Here is a 15,354-nt window from a genome sequence, read left to right on the forward strand (position 1 = left end):
TGTGCCGTACACAAGACTGCAGGAATGAGGGCACCATGAATGGCTTTCTCTGTGTGACAATGACTGCAGCACTCAGTGGAGAGGGAATGGTCAGAGGTCCTCGCTACGGACAGGCAGCATTGAGTGTGTGTGTGTGTGTGTGTGTGTGTGTGTGAATGCATGTGTACACTGAGAAATTACCCAGGAATGTGAGGATACATGCCAAAGACAAAGAATTTGAGTCGCATTCAAGGGAACCTTACCCTCCTCGCCCTCTGAAGAAATATCGCAATCCCATCAAAAGGCCTGGCCTGAGAGCCACACTGGATGGAACTAATGGAAGTCTTGTGCACTGGCTTAAGCTCGTTTGAAGAGTTTAATTGATGAGATTGTTCTCTGAGATGAATTTCCTTCGACAGCAGGAGAGAAATCTAACAGCAGCTGATGAAACTTTGCTTAAAATCATTATTTACAACCTTTAAAGGTCAAGTGTGTAGGATTTAGGGGGATATATTGACAGAAATGGAATATAATACATATGTTTTCTTTAGTGTATAGTCACCTGAAAAAAAAGAATCATGTTTTACCTTCGAATGAGCTGTTTATATCTACATAGGGAGCAGGTCCTCATCTGTGGAGAGTGTCATGTTGCACTGTTATGTTTGTACAGTAGTCCTCTACATAGCTCTACATAGGGCCATTCTCATTTTCACTTTAGCAACCGTAGTTAGCAACCCATCTGCAACGAGCAGGGTAGGCCAAATTTTTTCAACGGTGCTTTATTCAGTGTTTTAACAAGTTTAAATCAACAGGTCTATTTGCTTTGGAGAGAACCTCTCAAATGTCTGGATCTCAAGTTATCAGAGAAATATTGTGAGCTCACATTAGCAGTTGCTGGGCTATAGCAGCCCATCTCCGACAAGCCGAAGTGCGTCAAAAACACATTGATTTAACATGAAACTGCTTTATTCAGTGTTTTTACCAGTTTACCAGATAATTCAACTCCTGGTAGAAACCTCCTGAACAAAGAACACAGAAGGAATTCTAACCGGGAGAAGTTTCAGCTGTTTGAAATCTGAGGTCCTTACCACTAGAATCCCCCTAAATCTTACGCACTGCTCTTTTATGAGATGTTTGCCATGAAGCTCATTCAAGCAGAGTTTTTTTTTCTAACAAACACATTCATTGGCTTTTTAAAAAATTTATTTATAGATTTATATCTCAAAAATCTTTCCGTACAGTTGAATTCACACATTCTTTACGCTCTATTATGGTTTAATCCCAACTTGAGACACGCACATCGACGCCAATGTTTGAGCGAGAGCGGAATCTCAAGTTAGCATTCAGCCATATGTGAATCAGAAACCACAGTCATAGACACCCAACTCAGACACAGCTACAACTTAATAAATACTTTACAAAAATAACGCAGGCTGCCCTCGGAGACACAAGGGACATGGTTGTAAATTAATTGTAAATTTAAAAAAAAAAAAAAAAATGTGCATGCTAAATAATCTCACAAGCTTACATGAGAACCTGGATATTGTGAATGACAAAACGGGAGAAAATTCGATAACCCTGGTCTCCAACCTGCCCACCCCCACCCCCACCCCCAAACACATTCCTGAAGGATCTCATTACTCTATTACCACAGACCTCTCAGATTCAGCAAACATAAACAATCTATGGAGACAAACATGGACACAATCTAAACAGACATTCCTAGAATAATAATTTTCCCTTTTTAAGAATACGAACTCAGTTCTCCCTTTAGCGACCTGATCTGAAAGAGTTATTATTGGTGGCAAAATTTTGATTTTTTTTTTCAGAGGCATATTTTATAAAAATGTTTTTAAAAAAACAAAAACAAAAGTAGAGCAATGTTTTGTGCCTGGTTTTGGTGAAGTCACGAAAAGTTTCTTGTGAGCAAGTGAGTGTTCTGACTCTGTTGGATTTTTATTCCTCTTGGTTCAAAAGAGCAGTTCTGTAAGTCTTGTTCCTCAGAGCCTTAAAGTTCTTGTGTTGTTTGATCTAAAAGAGAATTTTGAAAAAATGGTTTCAGCACCATTTTTGAGGTTTAGCTGAATATTTAAGCAGTGTGGGTTTGTTCCTTTTGCTCTGCAGCTGGCTAGAATTCCCTCGCTTCTTCAAACTGTTTGTAGTAGTCCTCGTCCTGAGGGTTGTCGGGACACTTCTGCCCATTGTTTGGCGGCCTGGCCTGGTTGTAGCGGCTCCAGTCTCCTTTGCAGATTATCCAGGGCAGGATGTCCACTTTATAGTGCAGGTCAGCTGAGAACTCTGTGCTGATGAGGTTGGGCGTGCCGGCCCCTTTGCCACGAGTGATGAGCTTCATGTTGTCATCGTAGCAGCAGTGCTGCGCCGCCAGCGTGGTGGACTCCAGCGTCAGCATAGAGCGGATGCAGTAACGGGCCGTGGGCTTGTAGATCTCCAGTTTCTCTTTTGGCCCGCTGGCGTCTTTCCAACGGAAATCCCGGCGCGTGGGAGCATCGTGTACATCTGCCGTACTGTACGCCACCTCTGTTGGGTAAGAGCAAGGGCAGCTGGGAAGGTCGTTCGCCACTTTGGTCATGTACTTCTTTAAGAAGTCGCTCTTGCAGTTCATCCACCGCTCGCAGCTGTCTGTATCTGGAAGAAAAGAAGACGCTGTTAAATGCTACATCTCCTTCCCAACATTAGAAGATGAAACCACAAGTGTAAGAAGGTGTAATGTTTAACATGAAGGTGTGTTTTCACTGGGTTGATTAAGAACAGACAGACAAAGAGAGAGAGTGGGCAGCGCCATACTGTGCTCTTCCTGCCCTGCTGCACATTTTCATCTCTACACAGTAATGGAGCTCAGCCCGAGCATGAGGAATGCTAAGTGTGTGCAGGAACACTGCTGCCAGATGGATGAACTGTCTTTGATAGTGTAAGAACATCTGAATGAGGGATAGTCTGCAGTAAGACAAGAGCAAAAATCTTACCAACACCAAAGAGCTCAGTGGCATTGAACTCATCTGTTCCAGCTAACAGGCTCACTTCAGTAGCTGCTGTCTTGAAGGCATCCTCAATACCTAGAGAGATGAATGCACAGTGAAAGGTGGATCAAAAGATGAAAGACCACTAAATCATTTCATCCACTTACAAACTATCCTCTAATACCCGTCTTTACTGGTATGGATTTTCTTGTCTCTGTGATCCACAATCAAGACTCTACCTGGGCAGTTGGGCATATCACAAGTTCTGGACTCGGTGGCTGTACAGGCGTAACCACATGACCTGGTTCTCTTCTGGTTGCCGTTTCCACAGGTGACGCTGCATGCTGTCCAGTTACTCCAGTCCCCCTCTCCATCCATATAGTCTGGACCAGAGAGAACGAGAGAAAAAGATCCTCAGCTCTGATGCAGGCCACATGCTGAACCTACTCAGGCCTGTTAGCATGCCTCACTAATAATAAGTGGGGGGGAGCACATGAAAGGGGAAGTGGGGGAGCTCAAAGTTCTCTTTGACTTCGGCCCTCAAAGCAGATACCACGCAAGCCTGTCTACACATACATGCACACATGCTGTACACGGCATAGGGCACAGTATGTGTGTTCAGTTAGCGAAGTAACAGGGAAGCATTTTGCTAATTCCAACAAAGCTACAGTCCATGGGCACAGATTTTGGGGGGGCACAGGGGACATGTCCCCCTTAATATTTAGAAGATGTCCTCCATTATTTAAAATCATTAAAGAAGCAGTAATAATTACATTTTTGACAGAAATGCACCACAAATTGATAGAGAAAATGCGGGCAAATAAAAAGTCAGCAGAATGCAGGAAACAAAGTGTTTGATTCTCAAAATTTCCTGGTGTAGGACCCCAAACCCCCTGCTTCATCTGTCTCCCTTCCCCCAGTGTTGAAACAAAACGTCCATCCTTACTTAAGGCGCTACAGCATTTACAAATAGAAATTTCCTGCACTGCCTGAACACCCCTGGCACAGTGGCACTGGACACCATTCAGTTGCTCGATCTGTGATTCATTGCTTTGAAAATAGGAAGTGAAATGGCAAGAAATCCTCTTTAACTCCAATTATCATTGAGCAGATCACTGTAATGGGTGTACATGGAAACAGTTACACTGGGCTTGACGACCGCTTCGACCTACCACCACTGTCGCTACCGCACACAAACACGCACACACACATCTTGAAAACAGTACTCCATCAATGAGGAGAATTAATGTGGGCATGTTGGGATGGAAGTATTTCTGGCAGGAGTCCAAACCTTCCTATACACCCCCCCAACACCCCTGCTGCCATCTGCCCCTCATTATGAGCATTTTGTATGAATACAGGCCAGATAGCCATCTAGCGCCATCTCCCCTCCCCCTTCCATAGCTTACTATGGCCAACAAGCTGGTGGCAGCTCTGACAAAAATCAAAATTGAGAGGACTTGATAATAGCCTGCCCTCAGACCACAGATGAGACGGTTGAATGTACCGCCAATGGCCTGTGATGGAGTGGAGGACCACTGCCTGTCCACAGTTATGATTATTAGGTTTAAAACCAGGACAGAAATTATGATAAAATATTTTCTTGTCCATAGTGTGGTATGAAATAGACTATGAATGAGAGCTGACCGCAGCGATAAGCCAGAAACATTACACATGGGCTATGGTTTGACAAAAAAACGATTATAAAATCGCCTCCCTTAACCACTGTAGCGCAAGTGCAAGTGGATAAAATGACATTTTCCACAGCATATGCATTCCTGTTCGACCATGTTGGTTTGGGCATGCTACAACACGGGCAGGACGCATACTGTATGACAGTGAGTGTAAATTCTTCTGCAGCAGATTTATCGGTAGGGTTACTTTTGGAGAGTGTTGTGAGGATGGTGTGGCAGCCTAACAGTGCTTCTGGCCCCATTCCTGCTGCTAAACTTTGATGTAGCAAAGGCGTTTAAACTGTGTCACGTAGCTAGCTCCGCACCACAGAGAAATCCATCTCATAAAAAAGTGTTAAAGGCTTCAATCAGGGGCTCCCAAGGGCTCGCCTGGGATGACTGCACTTATTATGGTGACAGCTTAAATCAGCAAATCTGCAAATTACAGATTCCACATCAGACTATGGCCATCTGTGGAAAACCCTGGAGACTGGTCCTCAAATGAGAGCCTATAGACCCAGCTAAATATTCTGCCATGTGCATTGTGCACTCATTTCCTTGCAAACACATCTCCTGTCATTCTCACCATATTCAGTCTGAGCTTTGCTGCCTCCCCCGGTGCCTCCCCTCCTGTCCCAGTCTGCCGGCGGCCGGAGGAAGTTGCTGTCCTCGCTGTTGCTCCCGTAGGTGCGATCGTGCTCTTCTGTTTGAGTGGTGGAGGAGGAGGAGGAGGATGAAGAAGTGTGAGGCCACCAGTTTCTCCAGTTCGGAGAAGCCCAGCTGGGTTTGCTCTCTTTACGCAGGCCTTTTTCTGGCTCATGACTCTCCAGTCCGTCCACCACTTCAATGGTCACCTGAGAACAGAAGTCAATTTAAAGTCAATATTCAACAGAGTCGTCAAAGGAGATACTTACAAAGCATTTTGGAACAGAATAAGTCGATCAGATGCCGAGAGGTGACACTTTCTGATACCCCCATGCACAATATCACCCCCTCCCCCTTTCTGTCCTAACACATGTGCCTCCCAGATGAGGGGGGACCACCACCCCTGCCCCACAGTCACCCTCCCACCTCTTGGGCTCTCTCCACCTAAACACAAAGTTCAAAGGGCTACTCAGCCTCCTCCAGACCATGAAAGCCAGATGAATCCCAGGATCAAAGACACCCCCCTTCTCCTCCTCTCCCTCTCCTACAGCCTCACGCCCTTGCTCAATTGGTTGCTCCGCTCTCTTCCCACATCTTGAGATGTTAATACACTTTGTTCGTGCTCGGATTTAGCAGTGATGCTCTCAGAAATGGAAAGACCCCCTTGCTGGATTAGACAGGAGAATGATTTAAACATGGCAGCGGTTACTCGGCCATCTGCACCACTGAGGGACTTATGGGCAAGGGCTTGCCACACATTTACATAAGCTGCCGTCTGTCTTCCTGCACATGGGTTAGTAGTGAGGCATTGCTGTCTGCCTTTCAGCTGTCATTATGATGGACGTGAGACCTCAGTGTCTATCTTAAGCTTCACTACGAGCCAGGAAGTGTGAAGGGGGACAGGGGGAAGGAAGATGGAGAAAAAGGGGGTAATGATGTGCACCAAACTATTCTCCTTCTTCCTGTTTGCTCTTCCTGTCCTATGTGGTTGAGTAGCCATGTCTTACAAGTGAATGAAAGCATCAAAGCAGGTGCACAGACACACATGGTCACCTGTATGTTGGGATTCTGTCCATTGATATCAGCTTTGGAGAGGTCGGGGAAGTTGTGCAGATCTAGGAGGAAAGCTCCAGGACCGTCCCTGTGTACGTTGCTGCCTTGTGCCCAGGGGAGGGAGGCAGGTCGGTGGGCCAATCGATGTTCTGGACCAGACCTCCGATCTTCAGGAGCCAGCTGGGCAGAGGAGCTGCTTTTTGCATTTATATTGTTCTGCTGAGGAGAGAAAGGGACATAACATTCAAGTTTTATTGTTTGTGCATTCACAACATGAGAGAATATTTATAGAAAACATACAATTCCCTTTTGAGTGAATGTTTAGACTGAGGACCCTGTCACTTGGCATCTACAGAGTCTGCACACTCAGCAACATTAGATTGATGTTGACAGAGGTCCATGTGGCCATGACCCCTGTCATAAATCCTGTGGACTCTTAGCTCCTTGGAGCCCAGAAGGAAGGAGCCACTGAAACAGACAAACATTCGCTGAGTTCTGTGCGTCTGTCTGCTTCCACCAAAATATAATTTCAGAGCCAATGTCACAGTAAGACTGTATATTTTTCCATTTTTAACTGACAGAGTATGCCACTGCTTTACCGTAGTTATATGATGTGGACATTTTTAGCATGCTCTAGTGCTTGCTGGGAGAAAAGAGCATGTAAGACTGATGGGCTTCCTGCACTGGGGCTATACTGAGAAACCTAAGCAAACATTGCAAAATAATTACATCTGCCTTCTTGACGACAGAAAAACATTTGGTCTTCTGACCGTGGGGATTGTAAATTCATCCCAAAAGGACAGTTGAGGACATATGTCCCTTGTCAGGTATGCACAGAGCGAACAATTATTCCTCAATTGGACAGACAGCCGTAAGAAGTCGGCAATCATCCATTCTGGGGTGGCAGAAAATAAGATCAAAGAAAGCCATCAATCATGTTCCTTGTTTTCTTTTTTCATGTCCCATTTCTTCCTCCCTAGTGATTTTGTGGCCGGGCTGAGGCCTGAGAATATGGCAGCAGTGCTGTACGGTTGCGGTGGCCAGTCACAGACAAAGTGTCAGCTCAGCCACATTGTGGTGGGCATAAAAGCCCCCAGTGGAGCTGTTTGTGTCCAGCCAAGGTGCACTCTGGGACAATATAGACGCCGTAAATGGAGCTGCACAGCGAGGGAGGAAGGATTATAAATGTACATGTAACTTGAATTCAACCGCAGAGGGGATGGTGGCTGCGCAGAGAAACTCCCATATTCCACTTAGCGTTACTTTTCTTAATTCACCACCAGAGACCAGATGGAGTTAATGTGATAATATGATGCATTTCAAAGAATTTAAAAACTTTCACATCACACGTCCTAATCTGAGCCGCCACAATTACAATAATTATACTACTGACCATAATTTTAAGGATGAAGAGTGGATGGTTGTGCATTTTGTCTGTAGCCACCAAATAAAAAGAGGCAGAGGTTTTAGATAAGATGATGAGTTTTTATGAGAATTTATGTTCCAAATCATAAAATCTGAAGAAAATGATTCTGAAAAACCAGGTTCCAATCAGAACCACAAATGTCTTTTCCATAACCAAGAAATTATGGCTGAGGGCTCATACAAAAAAAGATCATTTCAACACCATAGTTTTGGCATCAGCTCTTAAGCCTTTATGTGACCATCACAGGACCCTCTCTGGTTCTATCACGAGTACTCAGGCTTTGAGATGCCCACGTGATAACCCCGTCTTTCAAGTTCCCAGCCTTCAGAAGTCAATCGGTGGCTGTAATTGAGCTCTACTGAGGGAGCAGGCCTAACACAGCACTTACAGGTTCAGTCACAATGTAACTACATAACACACACTTGTGAATAAAGTAAACAGCTGTGGTTGATCTCCTCTGCGTGGATTATATTTTTTATGGATTATATTTGCATTTAACTGCAGACCACACAAGTTGCTCTTCAGTCCAGACATTACTGTTTTCATGATCCTACAAACAGTCATTTAAACTCGTTGCCAGAAAACACTTAACTTCCACACACTTCACAGCTACTGACGAGACAATTTCTTTTGTTTTACCATCATGTCATCTTGTCATTTCAGGAAATTCATCCAGAAATGCTCTGGCTGCTGATTAACACACAGCAGCCCAGTCACCAGAAGACAATGTTGGCATTGCACGTTTCTGTAAACCACAAATGTTACATTTGCACGTTTCACATGTATCATATCTGTGTTTCTAAAGAGACGCAGTATATGCGCTGACTTTGTCATCAGGAGGTGGATGAGATGTCATGGCTGTGTTTCCAGCAGTTTCGAGGCATCAAACATAGGTGTTTTGTGGCGACCCATCACTGTTTTTCCAGCAGCTTTTTAGGCATCAAGTGTAGATGTTTTGTGGCGGCCTCTCGCTGTTCTCCCACTGGCTTTTTAGGCACCGAACATGGGTGTTTTATAGTATCCCTTCGCTGTTGTTCCAGCAGCTTTATGGCACCAAATATTGGTGTCTTGTTGTGGCCCATCACTGTTTTTTCAACAGCTTTTAGGGCATCAAACGTAGGAGATAGTGCCATGGACAGCTGTTGTTTTTTAATTAAACATTGCTACATTTCCTGCCAGGATTGTGCACCAAAAATAGGGTATTTCAGGTCAAAACACGATCTTTCCCTAACAATAACCAAGTGTTTTTCGTGTCTAAACCTAACCACACAAATTAAAACAGCATTGTTTAAACTTAAAGTTTCAACGTATCTGCGACATAACATGTAAATGCAACATATCCGTGGTTTGCATAAATGTACAATGCCAACATTTTTTCTGCCGGCTGGGTTGCATGCTCACATACATGACTGCCACTGAGTTATGACTTGGTCTATGAAAAGAAAGCAGATGCCACCACAAATGTTTCAGAATACACAAACTGTTGGGTCTTGAAACCCAATCGGAGTGTTTGCCAGCCGATTAATCCTCCATTATCCAGTCTAATCTAAATCTTCTGTTGTGTCATATTATGCTGTGTTACACATGGCAGGCAGATTATCTAATCCTGACACAAATTTGGTTTATTTGAAGTCAAACTAAAAGCGCTTTGATTAATCCCAGGGCAACACTCGTGATGATGCCTCACTGGCAGGGCTTGTAAACACAGTGAATCGTCAGTTTATGGGCAAACATTGGTAGTTTAATGTGGTTTATTTTTGTTTAGACCATAGATTATCTTGCAGATGGTACAGTAAGAATGCCCCATGTGGGAGAATTTCTGAGTGGTGTTTTAAAACAGAAAATATACTGAATATTGAAGAAGTTCTGTGGGTTTGAATGAAGCTGTAATAATTTGCAACCAAACTACTTCCTCTGTAACCACTAAAATTAACGCCCAGTTTCAAGTTTAAATTATTTGTTGACTATCTAAATCACATGTTAATGGATTCTGATGTGCTACGTTACATTGACAGCAGACTGGTTCATTGTACAAGTCTGTGTTATCCCCTTGGACAGATGTATTAAAGTCATTACAAACTTACAGTGTGCTGTGGGACATGTGTTCCCGGTTTGCTAAAAAGCTACACAAGTTATAAACTGATCCATGGTGAGGCAAGGCTATGTTTGAAGACATTCATATAGGTGTAAAAAAAAAAAAGACAATGCAATAACCAGCTGTTATTTTACAATATGCCAGATTGCTTTCCCACCTCTAATTGTGCAGAAGCTACATCAGACACTTCATTAAGAGAGCTGCTCAGCCTTAAACAGTTAAAGCTTAGACTACATGTGCGACTGGTGTGTGCACACAGTGTTGACATACTGTTAACTGTCTCACTGTCCTTGGTGCCAACAGGGCATATGCTGATTTTCTCACTGCAGTAAATACTATCAAATTCTTGCCAAAATCTAGAAAAATTTCAGCCTTAAATATAATGCTGTTGATTAAAGCCTTGAGCTGAATTGTAAATAAGAAAATTGTGAGACTGTCTTGCTGAAAACAGTCCATCACTTGGACAGAAACAGGGAGATCTAAGCTGCTTTCCCCCATAAGCACTGAGATTTCACTAAATCTTTATTTCCATCTGGGAGCTCAGCAGTGTGAAGGACAAACCATGAAATTTTATACGCCCTAATAACAAATTCTTTTTTTCTGTCTCAATCAGTATTTCAGCAGAACGATTGAGAATTAGTCGAGTTGAAAATAACGGAAAGAATGCGCAACGTGGGAATGAGTAATCAGAAAGGAATCGCAGTTGTGTATAAGCTATGTATAAATTTCTGATAATGTCGACATAAACACCTCTCTTTGTCTTTTCCATGCGACTCTCAGTGGAGCTTTTTAACACAGCGTAATGAGAAAAACATGCTGTTTGCTCATTTTTCTCTAATACGGCCCAGACTGTAACAGTGCACAGGAGTAACTCATTTAAATGATAGAAAATCAGCAGTGTTCCCCTTTGATGGCGGGGCTGCGTTACAGTCCCTATCACTCATCTGAGAGCTTCCTCAACGAGGAACATGCTTTAATTTGGAGATCAAAAGTGACACACCATTCCTCAGTTCATCTGGGGCCTCCCAGGATGTCACCCCCCCCACACACACACTCTCAAAAGCCATGAATGAACACTTGCACACACAAGCCACCCCCTTCTCCCTCCTCGCAGTATCTCCTCTTCTTTTCCCGCTTCCCCCTTTTTCACTTTGTGAGGGCTGCTTAAAGGGGCATGACTCCATTTTCAATTGGGAGCAACTCAGGGGTCCTTCCCCCAGGGAGGCTGGCAGGAAATGAAGGCAGTGCACATTGTGCCAGATGCTTTTCAACACTACACTTACGTAGGTGGAAGAGAAAACTATCCTTCCCCCTGTCACACGCCTCATGCTGGACTTAGGTATGTGTTTATTTACAGGATCAAACTGGGAACATACGTGCTATGAAGGAGTTAACTTCAGAGTTTACTTCTTCAGAATCAGAAGAAAACAAGCTCAGGGGTGGAAAACCATGATTCGTTATTTACTGTTAGTAATTGCATATTCTTAGCTGACAAATAAAGTTTTTTTTTTTTTTTTATCATAATATAACGCTAACTTTACTCTATCACAGTGGTTGAATCTGCCTTCCTGGGTCAGTGATGATAATGTGCCTTGGACCAAAGCATTTCCTCTCTCCACTACAGGTGCATGGAGCCGCATCCTGTCATTTGTGTTGCTGTGAATGGCATTTTAAATATGACACCTTGGAATGACAATACACCCCCTGGGCCGTGACAGGCCTGGCCGAAAGATGACATCACCGCCTTCAGTGGGGGGCCAGTGAGGCATATCATAGTTGGAGAAGTCACAAGCAAAAAAAAACCAAACAAAAAAACAATCAGTGCTTTTTCTCAATATGGGGCATGAGCGACAATGTCGGGCTCTTTCATCACAAGCCAGAATCTCTATGTAAATTTGGACAAGTGACAAAGGGGATGTTGGAGGTGGAATGAGTGGCATGTGTTTAGTATTTCTTGCTGCAGTTTCCTCAGGAGAAACTCCCTCCTGGTCCTCATCCTGTTCGTCCAATCCAACAATTGGCTGTGTGACAAATATTCAATAAATTCCTGGAATATTTCTTCAGCTTTGCATGCCCTGATATCCAGCTGAACACAGACTTGCTGCTGCATATAAGCAGGCCGGTCCACAGTGATGGCAGTGATAGTGGTGATAAGAGAAATTAGCCTCACCTTCCTCTGTTTAAGTAAAAATTCTTTCTATCCTAATAAAGAATATATGAAGGGACGCCGATCCAGTGAGCATAAATGCCCATTAATCACTGGGGCATGATGTCGTGTGTCAGTATCATGCTAAATATACTTCAAAAAGCAGCTGTAGGATGCTGAACACACTCAAAAAGCCTGTTGATCTCAGACCTGCCTTAACCCTAAAGTCAGGATCTGAGGCTCTATGAGAGAGTCTGTATGTTTTATGCTGATGTTAAAATGGGCAGTTAAACTGTTAAAGTGGGTGTCATGTTGACAAAGGTCTTCCTTGTGAGCTTTTGTTGAGGCTCATTCCAAACTGGACCACAACCCAAAAGATGTGTCATTAAAACAGTATTTTCATCACACTATCAGTGTCAAAAGATTTTAAAAACCTTATTTTTTTATATTCTTCTATTTCTTTCCCTCAGCACTGAACATTATCATCTGATCTGTCCATGTGGCATTGCTTACACATGTGAGTGTAGTGCAGGATCAAATAAAACAAGTTAGACTTGAGAGCAGGGCAGAAGTCTGATGCCAGACTCTGCTCCAAACACAACTCTGGGGCATGTGTGTTGGTAGGGGTAGGGGTGGGGGCACCTTCCGGGTTTCAGCTCTGACCCTGGATGACAGTGATGAGCCCATGATGACAGAGAAGTGCCTGCAGCTAGCATTTAACCCCCAACAATAGGGAGGTGCGTCTGGTGCAGGGGGCTGATCTCTGACCCTGCCTCATCTCCCATCCCTCTGCTGGCTCCCTGCCATTCCCGGGGGACACCCTGGGGAGACCACATCCGTGTGTATGTCAACAATCCCCAAAGACTCACAGGAATGGAGTCTTTGTTTTACCTGGCTCAAGTGAGCATTTTATCAAATCCATCTGTGACCAAATGAGACCCCTCAGATATCACCTTTCGCATCAAAATTGCCCCCAAGAAATCCCAAACGCACCTCACTAACAGCTTTCCCAACTCACCTCTGTAAGTGCTGTGTCCTGATCCAGGCTCAGAGTTTCATTTCCCTGGGGCAGCGGACTGCTCCGCAGGACCGTGATGTGCAAGGTAAGGAGAAGAAGTCCCAGGAGCAGCAGCAGCTCCGCCGCCAGTCGCACCATCCTTTTGACGCGGCCGCTCTTGGGAGCCTGCGGTGTGGACGGAGCTCCGACTCCGCCTCCTCCCGGTGCAGAGACTCCAATCTCCGGATCCGCCGGGGACGAGGAGCCGCAACACCACTTCGGAGCCACTTCGGGAATCAGAATTGCAAAAATGAAGGGAAAAGGATCGGAGGGGGTGGGGAGGTGGGGGGGCAGTCGAACAATTTGGAAAAAGTGATGTGAATTGATTTGGATCCAGTTGGGTTTCTTGGCAAACTGTGTCCTAAATTAAGATTTATCCTCTTTTACTGACTATTCATGTAGTTTAATTTTAACCCAAGTATAATATGAGTTAACGCGCTCATCTGCCAGTTTACTGACTGCAGGGCTGATCCAGCATTAACACTTCCCCCTCTTGTTGCGCCCTCGTCAAATCTCCAAGCTCAGGAAACTTGCAGCCCAGTTGTCCCGTGGTGTCCCCGCCACATTCTACAGCCTCACACTTCACGGTTCCTCACTTCCACTTCAGCCGCTTTACGCACGTCTTGTTTTGTCCACATTCTGCGCCGTCCAACGTAACTCGACGAGACTACACCTTTGGAGAAAGAAGTACAGGTAGTTAAAAAAATACCTCTTCCCAGTTAAGACTTCACGGTGGCGTTCTGTCTTCTTCAAAAACAGTGTTCATCCATTATGCTGCGGACCAGGAGCCCACCAAAATGAAGGCACGGGCTGGCGCGCGTCTTTAACGAGTCCTGTTGGAGGAAACAAGCCAAACCATATCAAACTAAGGCTTACTAAAACACACGCTGTTCTTGATGTGCGCTCTTGAGGTGGTTTTATACTATACGCCCCTGTGCAGGCGCCCTCCCCCTGGTTAACTCTTTCGACCCCTCTACCAGTCCTCTCCAAACTGGTGTCCGGTTGGGTTAACACCAAATATACTTGTGGAAGTTCGTGTGTGAAACAGCCCCAAAGTGAATACTACTTTCCCATTGCAAATGAGATACATTTAAGTCCTTTATAGTCACAGGACCAAAATGACAGAGCTTTATTTTCAAAACCACAAAATATCTCAGAGAACATCAGGACAGATTTATAAAGTTTCCACATTTCAGTAGACATTAAATCACGAATCAAGTTGAGTCATCCCAGCATTGTATTATTAAAAAAAGGTGCCACTGCAAAATAAAGACTTCCTGAAAGAACCTCAAGTAACCCTGGTGGTCCCGGTCCCCGGAGGCGCACTGGGCACACAGGCGCATCTGAGCGCGGAGGAAGACACCCGGAGGCGCCTTACAGGAGGTCTGCCTCTCCTGTTGACATGTGTGCTGCAGCAGCAGCAGCTTTGTCTCAGTGGTTGATTAAAACGCTTCTGCGGAAGGTGCTGTAACACTTCACTTAAGCGAGACAAATGGTGCGTAATGTGATTAGCCCTCGTGAGACTTTTTTATTGTCCGCTTCAAAGGACAGGTCGCTGTGTCAAATTATGCACCAAGCGGGGATGCTGCGGCTTCAGCGTGGGTGACAGTTCACTGAGCCCCGAGGCATGGAGACGACCACGCATATAATATTGCTTGTCACCTTTGAAGTCAGTACACTCAGTTTGGGCACACGTGGAGCAATAATGTTACTGACGACGACTAACAAGTTCTCATTAGTGTCACTGATTATTTGTCAGTGTCATTCCAGCTGGGATAAAACCATGTATACACATATTTGATTTTGCTCATGAGTTATCCTTGATGCTGCGGCCAAATGGCGCGTAACGCAGCTGTAGCAGGACCATGACAGTGAAACAGCAGCAGTGCCAAACAATTTAAATTTCTGTTGTGGCATGCCATGAGTTACATTTTATTTTTCTAATTTCATTTTTCCCTTCATCACAGTTTCTGTATCAACCAGCCTGTGTTTTAAATGTGTTAAATATCCGAAGAATAGCCAAAGAAAACCAACACAGAGTCATCATTCATTTCACTCTGCAGCTCTGGGTATTATGAGTCTTAATTTTGAGGCCCTGAACTTACTTCAGCTGACATATAACTCAAATGTGCCCATCTGATGCCCATAGGTGCGAGAAAGCAAAGTGAGTTAAACTGGTCATAGTGTCATCTCACTTACTGTAAAGAATGGCAGTAGATACCGATGAGCAGGATGGAGTAATTCAACACTTTGGATGAATGATACAACTGATATCATATCATATTCAGTCACTGATACCCCT

The 15,354-nt window shown here is 44.4% G+C and overlaps 1 protein-coding gene across 2 annotated transcripts; it reads right to left on the minus strand.

The window, feature by feature from the left end:
* Positions 1-1,164: 1,164 nt before the first annotated feature.
* On the minus strand, positions 1,165-13,966 carry ism1 (isthmin 1). 2 transcript variants are annotated; one of them, XM_033612655.2, is made up of 6 exons: positions 13,014-13,966; positions 6,329-6,544; positions 5,217-5,484; positions 3,197-3,340; positions 2,964-3,053; positions 1,165-2,625 (listed from the first exon to the last, which is right to left on the minus strand). In XM_033612655.2, the coding sequence occupies exons 1-6, from the start codon at positions 13,149-13,151 to the stop codon at positions 2,108-2,110; spliced, it is 1,374 nt and encodes a 457-aa protein (XP_033468546.1). In that variant the 5' UTR covers positions 13,152-13,966; the 3' UTR covers positions 1,165-2,107. The 2 variants fall into 2 exon arrangements, with proteins under 2 accessions (XP_033468546.1, XP_033468545.1); XM_033612654.2 differs by having other exon boundaries at positions 6,329-6,547.
* Positions 13,967-15,354: the final 1,388 nt, after the last annotated feature.

The sequence above is a fragment of the Epinephelus lanceolatus genome, chromosome 17, assembly GCF_041903045.1.
Source record: "Epinephelus lanceolatus isolate andai-2023 chromosome 17, ASM4190304v1, whole genome shotgun sequence".
Classification (NCBI taxonomy): domain Eukaryota; kingdom Metazoa; phylum Chordata; class Actinopteri; order Perciformes; family Serranidae; genus Epinephelus; species Epinephelus lanceolatus.

Bases quoted from the DNA above. Each gene is read 5' to 3' on its own strand.
- ism1 (XM_033612654.2), bottom strand. From the start codon at position 13,151: ATGGTGCGACTGGCGGCGGAGCTGCTGCTGCTCCTGGGACTTCTTCTC. The intron at 3,341-5,216 runs GTGAGAATGACA...TCTCTGGTCCAG, and splicing joins CAAAGCTCAGACTGAATATG to ACTATATGGATGGAGAGGGG. The intron at 3,054-3,196 runs GTAGAGTCTTGA...TCATCTCTCTAG, and splicing joins TGATATGCCCAACTGCCCAG to GTATTGAGGATGCCTTCAAG.